The sequence below is a fragment of the Stigmatopora nigra genome, chromosome 6 (genome assembly GCF_051989575.1).
Source record: "Stigmatopora nigra isolate UIUO_SnigA chromosome 6, RoL_Snig_1.1, whole genome shotgun sequence".
In the NCBI taxonomy this organism is placed as follows: Eukaryota; Metazoa; Chordata; class Actinopteri; order Syngnathiformes; family Syngnathidae; genus Stigmatopora; species Stigmatopora nigra.
In genome coordinates, this window is record NC_135513.1 from 14711628 (window position 1) to 14730191 (window position 18564).

Below are 18564 nucleotides of genomic sequence, written 5' to 3' on the forward strand. Positions count from 1 at the left end.
CAATACTACTTCACAGAAGTACACCTTGTATCTATGACTTGCCCTTATTAGAAAATACTATTATTTTTTTTTATTATTTTGAAGGTTTTGCTGGGCTTAAAAGTAGGGTAGGGTTTTATAAACCTGGCGGGTTGAGAGCTTTGGTTGAAAGATGGGCTAAAGCAATGCTAAAAAAGAAAGTATACAGATGAATGTACTAATTAAAAGCAACACATTATGTTACAATAACAAATAATGATTAAAAAATAACATTTTGTCTATGTATTACATTTTTTTATTATTAAAAAAATGGGGTAAACAGCAGTTAATATTTCCTAGCTGTAAGTTTTATGACCAATCATTTTGTTTTATAAATTTACTAATTAAAATAAACTAAATATGTTAAAATAACAATTAAGGTTAAAAAAGTAACATTGTTTATGTATGTATTTAATTTTTTAATTATTAAAAAAAATCATGTTAAACCTTAGTAAATTTTCCCTAGCTTTAAATTTTATGCCCATTTTTTTGTATTCAATCATTTTTCCAAATCTACCAATTAAAAGCCACAAAATATTTAAAAACAACAGAATATTAATGACTTATCACAGCCCTTAAACAAAGCCAATCCTCCATCTTTCCCAATTCTTCCAAAACACAATCACCATCCAAAATCTCCTCTTATACACATTTAGTTAATCAACAACCAAGCTAATTAACCCCCTCCTATCCAACCAATCAATCCCAACAAGTCCCCACAACACACATTTTTAGCCTCCAACAACATCCACCAAAAAAAACGAAATGAACTCCCCTAAAAAACCCAAAAACGAAGAAAACCACAAAAATCCACCAAATCCTAATTAACACAAACCAACCTTCCTCCTCCGAGAGAACCGTTAGTCACTCGCCGACCCAACATCTCTCCCGCCATATTGTCCAGCCGGCGCTAATAAGACCATCCCGACCGTCGGTTCGCTAGCTCATTAGCATAGCCCGCAGCCGCCGCGGCGATCCAGCCGGACACTTAATTACCGCCACGTCTTCTCCTTCACGACATCGGCGGCGGCCGACCGGCTTCCCGCGTTCTCGCCCCCTTTGCCCTAACCTTCTTAACCCGCCCACGAGGAAGACATGGCCGCGGGAGAGATGTGTGGCGCCGCCCGTCTAGCAAGCTTAAGTAAAGTATCTGCCGGTGGTCAAGGGTGAAGAACCTCTGGACTCGCTTGGACTTTTTTTTTTGACGTGGCGTTCTATTTTCGGGATGGAGATAATCAATGCGGGCGATGGCGTGAGAGATATTTGGATTTATGGCGAGGAGGGTGCGTGGTGGAGGGTTCCATTCCAAATTTGAGGTCGTACCCCTAAGGAAACTGCATTATTTTCTTCTAAAGACATGCTAGCTTAATGCTAATGGATATACAAGTGAAAAGATATGCTAGCTTAATGCTAATGTACATACAAGTGAAAGTACTTTAAAAAATGCAATAAAATGTGACATAAAATATAATTAATTGACATTTTGCATTCTTTTGCTACAAAACCATGCTAGCTTTAGGCTAATAAACTGTACCATGTTCAGAGTTTTCATACAACTACATTAAAATGCAAAAGAAACTTGCCATTACTTTCTTCTAAAGACATGCTAGCTTAATGCTAATATATATATACAAGTGAAAGTACTTTTAACGGTCAATAACTAAGAAAAATGGGGTTGACATTTTGCATTATTTTGCTACGAAAACATGTTAGCTTTAGGCTAATACACTGTACTATGTTCAAAGTTTTGATACTATCAACTGCATTAAATACAAAATAAACGTGTCATTCCTTTCTTCTAAAGATATGCTAGCTTAATGCTAATATATGTACAACTGAAAGTTCTTTTAACCATCAATGACAATTAAAAAATCCAATAAAATATACTAAAAAAACCTTCTTATATTTCTAACTCATTAAAATAAAACAAAATTAGAACCATTCATTCACTCATTAAAAAAAGTTAAACTAGTTCTTTACTCATTGAAAAAAAAAACTAAACTAGAACTGTTTCTTCACTGCCAAAAAAATGGAAAAAATGGCTCTTCACTCTCCTTAAAAATAATAATAAAACAAAACACAAACTACTCCTTCATTCTCATCGAAAAACAAATAAAAATAAAACAAAACTTAAACTATTTCCTCACTCACAAAAAAACTAAAACAAAAACAACCCCCAAACTGTCCCTTTACTCTGATTACCACTTTCATACAAATCAATCCCAACCACAACTAAACAAACCTCATCTCCTCCCAACACTCTGACACCCAGTCACATTCCTATAATAAAATGCAAAAATAATGCATTTATGCATACATAACATATACATATCCATCCACACACACACACATTTGTTTCCCCCTGTAGAATACACTTAGCGTTCCCACGAGTGAACTGACAGCCATAAAAGTCCAATGTCCCTTTTTCTGCCGATATGGCGATTTACAAACAATACACGACACCCTCACACACACACACACACACACACACTCCCACTTTTCCACACTACTCCTACTCGCTCTCACTTCTACACACACTCAAACGGCGTCTTCGTTGTGCCAGAAAACGACACGGCCGTCTTTTTTTCACACTTTTTCCCTCCCGAAGAATTGCAGGCTGTCTTCCCGAGATGGCCACTTTGACACCCGTGTCTGCTGTGAATGAATTAAGACGTGTTTTTCGTCAACGGCGGGCGGGCGGGCGATGTGTGTCATTATTCAGAACCGCCGCCACCGCCGCCAGATACGAAGCAGGGGCTAGCGGGGAGCCAATTTACGTCGGGATGTAAAAAAAAATACACGAAAAAATGATAAAATGGGTTGGCAAAGACACTTGTACGGAAAATCGATGTGTTTGTGATGTCAGGGGAAGAATGAGTTGTTTTTTTGGGGGGGTTGTGCGAGAAATGGGTAAAAGTAGCACCCACTTTTTTGCCCATTTCATTGGCCTTATTTTACCTTTTATACTGATGAAAGTCGGGTTGAAAAAGGAGGTTAAGTGAGCAGTACAACCAGGTAGTGGTGTGGTTTGTCATTGCTAGGTAAGATGGTGGCTAGAAAGTAAGATTTTTCAAGAGGTTTTTTGCAAAATAATGTTGTTTTTTGGTTGGATTTTATTCATAGACGTCAATTTTTTTTGGGATCGTTTTATCTGTTATATTTTCCATATTTCGAAATAAATAACTGTATGGGCCACATTACATTATGGCACAGGTGTCAAAGTGGCGGCCCGGGGGCCAAATGTGGCCCGCCGCATCATTTAGTGTGGCCCGGGAAAGTCAATCATAAGTCAATTTTCTGTTTTAGGATCAAATTAAAATGATAGATATATATGTATATTATATTTCCCGATTTTCCCCCTTTTATATCAAAAATAGCAATTCTTTATCATTTTTTTCCGTTTTTTTTTAAGTCAAAATCTAAAAATACATAAAAATATTTTCTGTTTTCCACTTTAATATGGAACATAATAAAAAATAGTTTCCTTTTGACATGAAAACTCTTACTGAGAAAATAGCTCAAATAATCTATAAAAAAAATGAATATTTAGGGCTTTTAATCCAGTTCTTTTAATCCATTTATAAAAGAAAAAATCTAAATATTCTATCTAAAATTTCCCAACCCACATGAAATTCAGTTGACGTTAATGCAGCCCGCGAACCAACCAAGTCCAATTTATGCACATATAAGCCTTAACCCTCAATTCAGTCATGTATTTTTTTCCAACTAATACGGCCTATACGCGAGAAAACCCAGTCCATTTGGCCCGGGCGCCATTAAAGGACGCCAAGAACACTAATCAGAATGTGTCCTGGTCCTTTATTCCCAGACGAGCCAGCTAGCGAGAAAGGTGAGAATTGCTAACCGCTAATTTACATACGCGGAAAAAGTGGGCGGAGGCGCGATACCAATCTTCACCACCGGCGGACGACGACACGTACTTGTTTACTGTCTGCAAACGGCGCTCCCTGGCGCTCTCCGTAACGGGGTCGCGACCCCAGGCTGCCGCATTCAAAGCCATCCTTCACCGCGGCGGCGTACCGATCGCTATGACGACCGTCAGTCTTAACCGCGGGCGGAGGAGATGCGTCGGCTTGTCGATGATCTCATTCCCGCCAGGACGGATGTGACAAGGTCAACGCGAGGACGGACGGCGTGGAGTTCTCAAACAATTACCCCATCTTGCTAATAGGGTGAAATGAATGCAATGGCCGCCGCACACTCCAATTTCATCGACTGTAGCATAGAATGGTCGCCACAAAGAGGCGTAAGTCACTACACGGGATAAACCCGTGGTGGAAATATGAAAGAGTTCATAGAAATGAATTCCCGATACTATCACGTGATTGGACAACAGGCCTGAGGTCGGGATTTTTTGGAATGGGAAGAGATTACGTTAGTGGAAATCATTTTTTTTGGTGGAAATCATGTGAAGGAGAGGAGTTTCCAAGTCACTTGTTCATTTATTTTCACTAACAATGTTCACGGGGGTGCTGGAGCATAGCTTATGATGGGTAACAGGCAGGAGAAGCCCCGAATTGGTCAACAGCCAATCACAATGAGACAAAGGAGAATCAATCATAGCTACGATTTTATGTGGGCCGGACCATTTCAGATATAATATTTCTTTTTTTTAATAAATGGATTAAAAGTACTGGATTAAAATCCCTGAATATTCAGTTTTTTATAGATCTAAAACAATGTATATTTTAGCTTTTTTTTAAATATATTTTTAGATTTTACAAAATAATTTTTGACCTAAAAACTAAAAAAAATGGATTAAAAAATGACAATTATTGATTTAAAAAGGGGAAAATCTTAAAATGTAATATTAATCTATACTCTTCATTCTAATTTGATCCTAAAACAGAAAGTCGGCACTCATCATTTACTTTCCCGGACCACACAAAGTGATGTGACGGGCCAGATTCGGCCCGCCAACTGCCACTTTGACACCACTAACCACTCAACCCAACTTGCTAGCCTAACTATAGCTAACCAAATCAAAAATGAACTAAAAATCACCAAAACATTTGACCATATTTTCCAATGTTACTCTCTTGGACGTCCACTAAAACTTCCTTCAGTAAAACACTTTCACCCTTAGTATATATTTTTTTTCTTTTCTTTTAGCAAAGTCGGCCATTTAAAAAGACATTAGCCCTTCCTCTTGACTGCGGCGTGAAAAGCCACTAAAAGGAAGGAGAGCGGCTTTAGTCCGGGTGCTGCATTAAAAAGGCTAAATAGAGACACTCCCGCACACTCCGGCACTCCCGCGCTCGTCAACCCACACAGGAAGTGAGGTCACGGCGCAACACCGCGCCAAGCGGAACGTGTTCGCTCGGCGCGCGGGGGTAAAGATCAACGTGTTGGCCGGCGGCCATTTTAAGGAGCGTGCAAATATATACATATGCTGATTACCTCCACTTAGAGACTTCTATTTTCCTACTTTGGTAAACAGCTCTTGATTAACAAGGCGGGCTCGATTCAAGGCCAGTTTTAGCGTTAGCGCTTGGCAGGCTAATGTTTGCTTGGCAGGCTAATGTGCGGCGGACGCTCAACTTTCGGCGTCCCATCCGTTTTGACTAGGAATGAATGATTGGTCATTTGATTGCTAGCTCACCATAAAACTGGATTGGATGTCTGTCAACGTCAATGGGAGCTAATGAAATGCTAAATGCTAAAAGCTAAATATTAACAATAACACGAAAATACATTTAAAGTGACACACTATATTTACATAAATGAAACCATTAAGAAAAACAGCACAAAAGTCTAAAAAAATCAGAGTTCATTATGACAATTGATTTTTTGTTTTGTTTTTTAAATAAAGTTAATTTGAAGAACTCAATATTTAAATGTCATTTGCACAGTTGTTGGGATAAAGCTCCAGCACCCCTCGCGACCTTTGTGAGTATAGGTCATGAGGGTCAGACTTGGGTCGCTTTTACGTAAACTCGATTTTCCGTTTATTTGAGCTTTTTTGATAAATTTTTAGATTTGACAAAATGATTTTTGGACTAAAAATGATTTAAAAATGACAATTATGAATTTAAAAGGGGGTTAAATCAGGAAATTTAATATACATCTATACTCTGCATTTTAATTTGATCCTAAAACAGAAAGTCAGCACTCACAATTTACTTTCCCGGGCCGCACAAAATGATGTAGCGGGCCAGATTTGGCCCCCGGGCCGCCACTCTGACACCAGTGGAATAGGTGGTTCGGAAAATGAAGTTCAGCAACCTGATATTGGCTGTTTTTAGGCTCCAAATTTGGGTAGCTTTGTCCAAATTGTGGAATTTAGATGCGTTAATTTCCCCTTATTTACATTTAAAGGTATCCATTAGAATCAAGCATACAAGCATACTTAATACTTCTCGGCAGGAAATGTAAAATGCCGGCGTTTTGGCTAATGACCCAACAACTTGCACCCCCCACCCGCGTTGACAAGTGGCAACACGGAGATGTACAGCTCGCGTAGCGGCCCTTTTTGGCGCCTCGCCGCACTCTCGCAGGAGTAGCGAGGCTTTGGGCTGGCAGCGTTTCACACGGAACAGCTCGCCGGTGCAGCTGGGAAAGACAGAGCGATGGCGGAGGAGAGAACGAAGAGGGAGGAGGAGGGTGAGGATGAGGGAGGAAGTGGAGAGGAAGCGCCACTAAGAGCTTTGGGCGCTTTCTCTGTTGTTGTCGTAGCACACAAGTGCATCCAAAGCCTGCAGGACAAGCCTTTAACAGGCTAGCAGGGATGGAGAGCGAGCGCTAGGAAGCAGAGGAGGTGGCGTTTGCCCATTTAGCGCTCGCCTTTCGCTCCTAGAAAGCCGCCAAAGCACTTGGTAGGCAAATATAAAATACATTTTACATTCGCTGGCTACTTTCACGCCAACTATGCTTCGTTTTTGGACACAAAATGAACTTACTTGCCGCCATTTTGGGGTTAGCTAGCTTGCGCTTTGGTTTACTTTGTTACCATCTTGTTATTATTGTTGTTGTTGTTGATTTTTTTCCATGGTAGAAGTATTTAACTGTTTTGGGGGATGTTGGTCGTCCAGTCCATTTTGACCGAGGGCCTAGCTAGCAGAAATTGAATGAAAATGTTCCTTTTTGGGCCAAAAAAAGGAACAATAACAAAGATTAGTTAGAGCATAAGCTAGCACTGTAATGGCAGCTAGTAAGTACATTTTTGAGCTAAAAAAGGATAACAAGAAGACTGTGATGAAGAAAATAGCTAAAGCACGAGCTAGCGCCATAATGGTGGCTAGTAAGTTTATTTTTGGGCCCCAAAAAATCTAAAATAACAACATGACAATGACAAAATTAGCTAAAGTGCGAGCTAGCGCCATAATAGTGGCAAGTTAGTTCATTTTTGGGCCAAAAATAAAGAATAACAACAAGGCAGGGACAAAATGAGCTAAAGTACAAGCTAAAGCGCAAGCTAAAGCACAAGCTAAAGTACAAGCTAAAGCACAAGCTAAAGCACAAGCTAAAGCACAAGCTAAAGCACAAGCTAAAGCACAAGCTAGCGTCATAACAGTGGCAAGTAAGTTCATTTTTGGGCCAAAAGAAAAAAGAATAACAACCAGACTGTGGCAAAATTAGCTAAAGCACGAGCTAGCACCATAATAGCGACAAGTACATTCATTTTGGGCCAAGAAAAAAAGGATAACAACAAAACAACAACAATAAAATTAGCTAAAGTGCGAGCTAACACTATAAGCTAACTTTCTGGAGCCAAAAAATAAACTAGCCCGGCCCACAATAAGCCTATTTGGCACAAAAACAGCCCGCAAACCAAACTGCATTTAACACCATTGAACTAAAATGTCTTTTCCCCCCTACAGGGACATTTAGCGACTTTCTAACAGCGAAACACAAGCGCTAAATCAGCGAGCCTTTTGGCAGCGAGCTCTTCTTCCAACAAGCTGGTGATGAAATAAGCTAAACACATAGCATCTGAAAACCATCCCACCCCTGGCACCCAAACATTCCGGGCCGTAAAACAACTAGTTGAGTACATAAAGCTGACTTTCAAGTTCAAGTACAAAAAACGTCGGCGTGCGGTATCATTCGTCTCGCGTCGCAAAACGAGGTTAACGTTTATGTGCCGCCATCGATCCAAACATAGGGGCCTTGCTACTCTGGTGAAAGCTAGCCCATTAAACCTTACCCCGCTAACTGTTAATCCTCATCAGCTGCGGTGATTTCAGGTACTATCAAATAAAACACAAAGACACCCGGCGCAATACCGCCACCGTGTAAAGCCGCACCGATGAATTCATTTCCCAGATCAAGCTAGCGTATCATGGCTCACCGCCCAAAGGAGACCCCAACGGGCATCGTTTTGGAGGAAAAAAAATGGGGGATTCTTGGTGTAAATTTGCCGCCAAGGGTGAAATGGAAACCGCCTCTTGGGTTTTTGCTTTTCTCTTAATCCAACGTTTTCAAGTCCAGGCCGCGGCAAGGTCATTAGAATCATAGCGCGTGGAAGACGGCCAGCGAGCCGCCCGTCGTGACAACGAGTAGACGGCGGAGGGTTGACAAAAGGGAAGCGCAATTGGCAGAAAAATAGTCAGGAAACGGAGGAATTTTTTTAGCGGAGGAATTTTTTTAGCGTGAATGTCGTTGCTAACTGAGGGAAATACATGAAAGGAAAAAAATTGTCATCAAATACTATGGTTTTATCGGTAGTATATTTTTTGATACCCGGGTTTGAGCCACCAGATTATTTTACTGCTGGAATTTAGGTAATAATGTAAGAGAAGTGGCGAAAGTGGTGGCCCGGGGGCCATATTTGGCCCGCTGCATCATTTTGTGTGGCCTGGGAAAGTCAATCATGAGTGCCGACTTTGTTTTAGGATCAAATTAAAATGAAGAGTATATATGTATATATTTACTGATTTTCCCCTTTTTAAATCAATAATTGTCATTTTTAATCATTTTTTCTGTTTTTTAGTTAAAAAATCATTTAGCAAAATCTAAAAATATACTTTAAAAAAGCTTAAATAAACATTGTTTTAGATCTATAAAAAACGGAATACTCAGGGCTTTTAATCCAGTTATTTTAATTCATTTATAAAAAAAAACTAAATATTATATATATATGACACCCTTGTTGTGATATCCTTTAAAAAGTTGTTTTGTCGATTTTTGGTTCTCTGCCAATGAACACCAATCAAAAATGTTGATTTCAGCCTAAATGAATGTCATTAAAGTGGACATGTTTTCTAATTTGAAAGAAAATTATACATTTTTTTATAGTAAGAGAGCATCATGTAATATTTGTAATTAGTACATTGGTATTAGCTTAAAAAAACATGACAGAAGTTAAAAAATATATAGATAAAAAACAGGGACAACCATAGTCGTCAATGGTCTTCTCATACCACATTTTCAAGAAAACTCAATAATATATACTTATGTAAAAGTACCAAAGTACTTCATACAGGCGTAACAGTCCAAAATGGATATTTTGCTTATATTTTTGTGGTGCACTGTGTCCACAAATTTTGCCCTTTCCAGTTGCGTGGTTGGTGGCGTCCTTGTTTGATGCGTCCCTGGCGGAATTTACGGACGGACGGGTAATAAGGAAGTAAATATGACGCGCAAAAAAAAAAAAAAAAAAGCACCGCAAGGTCACCAAGGAAGAGCAGTTTTCACAGCGGCAACAAAGGTCATGTTTACTTGTCAGGAGTGACGGCACCATACTGTACCGTGACCTCCATAGTTGGCTTATGCGCTCATATACACACACAAATACACACAAAAAACACACATACACAAAAACAGTTGCCGCAAAAGTACAACAAAGAAAAGCAGAGATGTCCCAAAACTCGTGGTTAGGTCTTTAAAAGTGTATTTCAGTTTTTGGAGGATTAATAAGCAGCAATTGTTTGATTGATTGCTGTCAATGCCAGTCAAACTTGATCACTTAATGTCAGCTATAATAATTAGTGATGCCACGACCTGTTATTGATTTTGGCACCAAATACGAATATTTTTGGAGTATTGGTTCTGATCTAGTGGTTTCAAGTAATGTTGTACTTTTAGGCTTTTAGTCATTAATGATTGTGACAGCATGTATTATTGTTAAAATGATAAAAGTATTGTCAGGCTAAAATTATGGATATAGCTAATGGTATAGCATTTTAAAACTCACTTAAAATAAGGAAAAACAACCAATAGCAAATAAAGACAGTAATTTCACAGTACCGAAACTACTAAATAGCGTCTTAATTCAACTAAACTGACAAAAAAACTAGTTGTTATTTACTACAACAACAATAACAACATGGATACTATTAGCATAGGTACACAATGAGTTGTGGTGCTCAAGTACTTTGGCGCATGTTGATGATGTCACACTGAATGACTGTCTGGAAATTGAGTAATGTTGTAGAGCAGGGGTCTCAAACCGATTCTGAAAATTTTGTTAAGTACTTTGGTACTCTTACTGCTGTTGTAAAAAAGCATCACGAAAATGAGATGAGTCACAACTCCTCTCAAGTAGTCAAGGTGACTTCTTTATTCCACTTTCCTACATTAGATCGATAATAAAGGTCGAGCGATATATCTGCCCTAGACTTTTTTTTTCCAAAAATCGGCTAACTGGTATTTGTTACTTGTTTTTTTTTTTATCAAACGGGCCAAAAAAGTACGTTGTCGTAGGAAAATGGCGGCTCATGAGAAATAAGTAGCTTTACTCACTTTGTTCCTTGTTAAAGTCTAATTGGATAGCGGTTAGCCACAAATATTAATCATATGCAAATGCTTTCTGTCTTAGGATCAAATTAAAATGAAGAGTATAGATAGATGTATATTACATTTCCAGATTTCCCCTCTTCTAAATCAATAATTGTCATTTTTTTAATCATTTTTTTCTGTTTTTAGTTCAAAAATCATTTTGTAAAATCAAAAAAATATATTTTAAAAACCTAAAACTAAACATTAGCACGACACAATTTACTATTGCTATAACATTAATGCTAACCACTGACGCTAGCCCGCGCGTGCAGCAGTGAGCATCGGCTAATCTTTGATTTTTTTGTGGTTTCCAACCAACTTCTAGTTGCCCCACCCAAGATGGCCACCACTTACACACACGTAAAACAGGAGTATTTGTCACAATGACTGACATCCAATCACCTTTCTGCTGTGAATTTCATTGACATTACCCAACATCCAATCCAGTCCTATCATAAATTAGCATTTCATAATTAGCTTTCAACATCAAATGGATTGGACGTCTAGCTCTGTCAATGGCAGCCAAAAACAAAAAATACAACTTACTCCTCTAGCCAAGATATTTCTCCCCATCAAATTTTCAATAGTAAACACCAATGCTGCTAACCATCTCACTTCAAATCAATTGGACGTCTATCGCTGTCAATGGCAGCCATTTTTAAACAGGGCATTGCTGCATCATTAGCCAATACCACGCAGCTTGGGAGCTAAAAATCGTTATCATTGCAACATAGTAATTAAAAAAAGAATTTACATCAGCACCATGGCTGGTTCTCGGTTCAAATTCTTCCCCACACGTGCTTTTCCTTTACCCAAGTGAGTCAAAACACTAAACGAGAACAACAAAACAGTGACATAAAGGCTTCTAAAACGTATGATGTCGAGTCCAAATCACGTAGGGGGAAACCCACCGGGAGAAAAGGGGGCTGCTGTTATTATTATTAAAAAGATGGCTACTGCGGCACGACGTTGGCATTTGTGTCGCTTCCCCCTCGCCTAACCGCGTTATTGATCCAAGTCTGTCTGCAATGAATGGCTGCAAAGGGGAAGAAAAAAGGAGAGGAGGAGGAGGAGAAAGAAGAAGAAGAGGAGGAGGAGAAGGAGGGCTGGGAGAGCGGGGGTGGAGGAGGGGGGGGACCATGAACTTCAGGTGACCGACCATGGCCACTCTTGACAGGCGGGTAGCGAGAAAATGGTGGAGAACAAATCTTTCCATACTTTTTTCCCTTTCTTCCAAGGGGATGAAGTTAAGCTACAAGCTAATGCTAATGGAGCTTCCGTACGCGTGTGTGGGGAAGGAGCACATAGCCCAGACTTGGGTTCGTCTGAGCCGGCTGACCCTTCGTTTTTATTGCGGCCACACTCCCCGGGTCCTCCCTCCCCCCTCTTCTCCACCCCCGGAGAAGCCACCTAACCAGGCGGACATGTTAGCGAAAACACCGCGGTGGCGTTCCCCACCTCCGCCGCTACCCTACGCGTGAATACTAGCCTCAACCATTTCCGAGCCGTGTGCTTTTTTGGGGGGGTTGGAAAGGAGGGGGGAGAGGGAAAAATCGATTAGCAACGTCTCGCTTCGCTTATGGTTCCTCCCGCTGCTCTCGGGGGTTGGCTAAAGCGTCGCCAACAACATGGCTGCCTCACTCGGACCCGCAAAAAAAAAGAACCCGTTGAGGAATACTATAACCTAGCCTCTTTTGTCTCTTTCACCTCTTTAACCCCACCGAGAATGGCGCACACGAGCGAGCGGCAAGACTTACGTGAAGGCAGGCGCTTGGGTTGCTCCTGCTTCCTCCTTGGCATTTTCCCCCCCAAAACGCTTGTTTTTAAATCACATTCTCGTCCTGGTGCGGGGAGACGGAAGGAAAGAGGCTCGCTCCCATTTGAAGGAGACCGGAGGGGACGGTCGGAAGGCGGGCGTTTAGTCGCTTGGCTAGTCGGTCGGTAGCGCTGGAGCTCGTTTGCCTGGCGTGCTTTACCGCTACTCCTCTCTCGGTCTCCCACCTGGCTGCCTTCGCTCGGTTCTTTTTCGGAGTAGCGAGGGGGGGATATCGGGGCGCCCGGGCCGAGGTGGAGGGGGCGCCGCCTGGGCCGCTTTGCCTGCTCGCTCGCCTCGGCTCGGCTGTCTTGACTGCTGTGCGCCTCGGAGCCCCCCTAACTAACACTAATGCGGGGGATCAAAGGGCAGCAACAGCAGAGCAGACGGGCGCGCGCGCGCTCGCTCGCTTTCACGCGCGCGCGCGCACGCCGGCCTGGCTTGCCCGAGTTCGCGCGCGCGTACGCACGCGGACAGCGCTTTAGGTGCTCGCCCCCGCGACAGGCAAGGTGCCCCCCAGAACAGCAGACACCATATTGTAATGTACATAATGGCTGGATTGCAAATGAGACCATATTAGATGTGTCATATTTTTTTGATGAAATATTTACGGGAGCGTAGTTTAACTGTCGTATTGATGACATATTTCTTATTTTTTGTCTTCTTATATCATATGGATGTCGGGGTTTGAGGGATGAGGTTGAGTTTGTTGTTAAAGTAGTTTATTAAATTAATTTTTATGATGGATATCAATTTCAATATATGAATGTGTCCCTTTGATCCTTATTGTTATTCATCAGTACTATTCTTGACTTATGTATTTCTCTAATTTCTGCCATTGACAGAGATAGACGTCCAATTTGTCAAATCCAGTTAGTGATTTAGGATGCTAACTACCACAGCGTATATTCTCTATGTTTGAAAGATGACAATTTCATATCTATTAAACATGAAATTATTTAAAAGGGAATGACAAATGTAAATGTAATACTGTTTTGAACCATTTAAATTGCAGATTTTCTTTTAATTAAACTAAATTAAACAACCTGTTTAAAGTATACATACATAGAATTACAAGGCAATGTAAATAATGTTTTTGAAAAAATATTCTAATAAAAACATTCAGTATTGTTATTGAAATTTGGGAGATGAAATTAGAATGAAATTAACTTGATTTTAATTAAGAACTAATCAACTTACAAGGTCACCCAAAGTAATATAATCATATAAATTTGTTTGTTTTATTTGTTGTTTGTCTTGTTTGCCCTCTATTAATAAAATATAGCAATGCAGCTAATTAAAGAATAATAAAAAAAAAAAATCACCAGTTAAATGAACTTGCCTTAAATTGAATCTAATTAAAATATAATCATCTTTTTTAGCTAACTTTAACAAAAAAAAAACAATTTACTGCAAAATCTGGAATCGTTTGTTGCATCGCTAACATTGTAAACAACAATATTGAAGCATAACTGCCAGTAGATGGCAGCAATAATACTTACACTGAAAGGTATGTTGGAATATAGTCGTTAAATTTTGTCAAGTTTCCCTTTTTGAACTCACCTGACCTTCCCTTTCTTCATTTTAGTGCCATCTTTTCCTCATTAGCTCGTGTTTGTCTTCCAGCTGGGAAATCTGAGGCCCGTCAACGTTGGCGTATCCCGGGAGTCGTCACCAGTGACCTTTAGGTGCGCCCACCCGAGCCAGGTTATGGTGCCGTTGCCATAGCGACTATCAGACAGCAAACTGCTGACACGCCTAAAAGGTATATTTAATGAGTACAAATATGTACAGTTTGAAAATAATGCACATGGAAATATTGTCATTGTAAACAAACTAGGATATAGGTTGTTATAAATGAGAAGAAAGCGAAATATGCTTTATATTTTTGATAAAATTAAATACACTTCAATTACAAAAAATATGATTGTATTTTTTTTCAAATTAAAATAATGTACATTTAAAAATATTAAAAAATGTACTTATGTAAAAAAATAAATCAGTAAAAAAACAACAATTATGATAAATACAAAACTTCCATTTATATTAAAATCAGGTTGTGATCATAATAACTATGCAAACTATATATCTAATGTCTATATTTTTGTGTCATTAAACTTAACTATAATTTAAAATTATTTTTTGCCTTGTCATTAAAACAAAAGAAAATTTGTCTGCACTTATTTTACTAAAATATAACTTTTTTTCATGAGAAAATAGTAACAATGATCTGTATTTAAAAAATACTATAATAGTTATACTATAAACAATATATTCCTATAAGTTTTTTTTAAAAAGTGCCCACATGAGGACAATAAGCCAAATAAAATACAAGTATATAATATTAATTGACAGAGAACAGACACAATGGCCGCCCCGAAATGTCAATGGACGTCCAATCCCTCTGAACTGGAACGATCCCAGTGTCTCTTTAGGGCTGGAATCAACCTGCCCAGTAAGCCCCTCCCCTCGCCTAGGTTTTATCACATCGTCATATTTCCCAATTAGCGAGAAAGCCGACGTGTCTTTGTCACCTACAGGCGGCCAAGAGGGTTAATTTGAGTTTTTCCCTCTAATTGCCACGGTAACGAGCCTCCCGCGCCGGGGCGGGGGAGGCGTGGGGGAGGCGGGGGTGCCAGGCCGAGGCGGGGGAGCGAGGAGAGACGGAGGGACGGAGGGAGGGAGAAGGCCGATGTGTGAAAGAACGCGCTGGGACGAGGGGGAGGCCCGCGGCGACCGGTCTTGTCACGAAGGAGGCGGTTACAACCTGAGCTGTGAAAAGACAAAAAAAAAAAAAAACTCCGAGATGGGATAATTACTGGATGTCTTAGTCCAAGATTTATACTCACCCCACCTGGTTGCTTGCTCATTTCCAGTCTGTAACAGCTCAAATTAAAATAAGGCCATCTTGACCGCTCGATTGAAATGTTCAGGCTAAAGATGGTTTCCTCACTCATGGACGTCCAATCCGTCTGAACTGGGGAGGTTGGCAGCCATTAAGGATCATTTGTTTGTCCTCCCAGTTCGAATAGATTAGACGTCTCGGAGTGATAAATTAATTTGAGTTAAAGGTAGGAGGCACAAAAAGAGCTTGAATTGCCCCTACCAAGATGGCCGCCCTCAATCGTTTTGTCATTCTTTAAAGTCCAAATTATGGAATCCGAATTCTGAAAAAGTCACTTAAGAATTAGAATTGGGAGTATAACGTCAATAGTCAAAAATGATTTAAAAGTTAGCATTAAAAGTTAGCATTCAAAGTTTTAACATTAAAAGTTTTAACATTAAAAGTTTTAACATTAAAAGTTAGCATTAAAAGTTAGCATTAAAAGTTAGTATTAAGAGTTAGCATTAAAAGTTAGCATTAAAAGTTAGCATTAAAAGTTAGCATTAAAAGTTAGCATTAAAAGTTAGCATTAAAAGTTAGCATTAAAAGTTAGCATTAAAGTGAGCATTAAATAATAAGACATTTTTGGACATTTATCTCAAAGTGAAACAAAATTTTATGGCAAATTTGAATCCCTTGCTTTTGATTGGTCCTTTTTTGTGGTTCCAGTCTTAGCGAAGACAACCAAAGTCGCATTCAGTCTTGCGCAACACACTTCCTCTCTCCCTCCTGTGTGACAGAGGCAGGTGGCCAACTTCCTGCCCTTTGACCTTCAACGACTTCTCTGTCAAACACACACACACACATACATACACACACACACACACACACTGACAGACAGACACACAGAGGAGGAGCCTAGGTTGCCCCGGGTGAACTGGGCCAGAGGTCTGGAGAAAGGCCGGCAGAGGGGAAGTGACACCAGAACAACGCTTCATATAAATATAAATCACCATATTTTTTCAATAATTGCCATTTTTCTCCAACTCAAATCATTTAAATTTCCACACAAAGGCAGCGGGTCAATTCTAATCACATTTTTCCTTTTTTATACACTGCAAAATGTAGAAAAATAACCATTGTCCTCTCGCATTTTATAGGTGGCACGGTGGAACAGTGGTTGGTGTATTTGCCTCGCAGGTCTGAGATCAGGGTTCAACCCCCCCAGGTGAGTTTTTACCTTATTGCATGTTCTGGTGCATAGTTAATTGGACTACCAAAATATTTATGATTAGTTTCATTCGGCATTAGTTAAAAATATAATTATTATGAATAGCTTTGTGTCTCCTTATGATAAGACCCTAGGCCCTCCCCCCTTTCATCCAGCCCTCCAATGGGCACGCCTTCAGGTGCTGACCTTATCCGGCAGAGGTCAAAGCCAGGTCAGGGATCTGTCGCTAGGCGACGGACCGATAAGCGGCCAGGCGGACTCGTGGCGGTAATCTGGTGGGTTTTTTTGCGTGGAGAAACACGAGGTCCAATTGAAATATTCAGCGCGGGCACGTTGAGTTCCTGCCAGCGCCGCCGCTTGGCAGAGGCCTTTGTTTGACACCCGTGCCAACTGTCACGCAGTAACATGAACCCCTCCGGCGCCTTTGCGTGGTAGCTTGTTGTCGGGTCGCCGCGGGGCGAATGCTCCATACTACAAAAAAAAAAAAATGGAATTCATTGGCTGCCATTGACAGCAATAGACGTCCAATCCATTTAAATGTTAGCATAGCATTAAGTCAAAAGCATTAAATATTAGCATATCATTACGTCAAAAGTATTAAATGTTAACATAGCATTAAGTCAAAAGCATTAAATGTTAGCATATTATTAAGTCAATAGCATTCCATGTTAGCATAGCATTAAGTCAATAGCTTTAAATGTTAGCATAGCATGAAGTCAACATCATTAAATAGTAGCATAGCCTTAAGCCAATAGCATTACATTTAAGAAAAGCATTAAGTCAATAAATGTTAGCACATCATTGAATGTTAGCATAGCAGTAAGTCAAATGCATCAAATGTTAGCATATCATTAAGTCAAAAGCATTGAATATTAGCATAGCATTAAGTCAACAGCATTAAATGTTAGCATAGCCTTAAGTCAATAGCATTACATTTTAGCATAGCATTAAGGTAATAGCATTAAATGTTAGCATTGAATTAAATGTTAGCATAGTATTAAATGTTAGCATAACATTAAATGTTAGCATAACATTAAGTCAATAGTATTTAATGTTAGCATTGTATTAAGTCAATATCATTAAATGTTAGCTTAGCATCACATCAATAGCATTAAATGTTAAAAGCTGATGTAGTATCATTTTACTGACAATAGGGGCAATCACTAAAAATGAAGTATAATAATCTAGCCAACTGTAAATTAAATTTAAAAAGGATTTTTAGGGCGAGGAGGGCTCTCATACGCCCTAAAATAAAGAACACCCTGGCTAGTCGCCCGCTTTACCCATAGCAAAAACCGGCCCTGCTATTGGCTTCCAACTTTTCAATTGAGAACAAAGACGGTTTGACGAGAGATCGGAAGAAGAAGGAGGGAGACGAGGGAGGAAGGGAGTGAGGGAGGGAGGGGATTGGCCAGAGACTCTCTCAGGGAAGAAAAAAAAAGGAGAAAAAGAGAGCGAGTTGTTGCATCTTCACACAAACATGGTCTGTTCTACCACTCTGCCATTCCGCCACCTGGACCCGCCGTCCTATGTGGGAGCGACAGCAAACACGACCATTTTGCGTTTCACGCCGCGCTCCAAGACGATTCTGGCATGGCATCTGTGCGCCGTACCGTGGCTGCTGCCTCGTTTTTGCCATTTTTTTTACTGGTACATTCTGTTAACGTCAACCTGCTCTGTTACTGGACGATGGCGGCCTTCCGGGGACCACCAGATTTTTTTATATAAGGTTTTGGATTGGAGTTGAAAAATCATAGCACGAATGGGAAAGTCAATGCTACCATGTTTTTGTCAAAAATAAATATGTGGGATACGAAAAAGTGGGCGTGTCAAAGTCAGTTTTGGTGGCGGGCCACATTCATGCCAATCAAATCTGATTTAGGGGCCGGACTAGTTTATTTTTGGTCCAAAAAGTTCATTAATGGCACCCAAAGGTGA

General features: G+C 40.0%; 1 protein-coding gene across 2 annotated transcripts in view; it reads right to left on the minus strand.

Moving 5' to 3' along the window:
- Positions 1–13003, minus strand: part of znf827 (zinc finger protein 827) — a 50020-nt gene extending 37017 nt beyond the window's left edge. For both annotated transcript variants that reach the window (XM_077719331.1, XM_077719332.1), the window contains exon 1: positions 12516–13003. In XM_077719331.1, the coding sequence (XP_077575457.1) occupies positions 12516–12558 (43 nt within the window). In that variant the 5' untranslated portion in view covers positions 12559–13003. The remainder of the gene's footprint in view (positions 1–12515) is intronic.
- Between the last annotated feature and the right edge of the window lie 5561 nt (positions 13004–18564).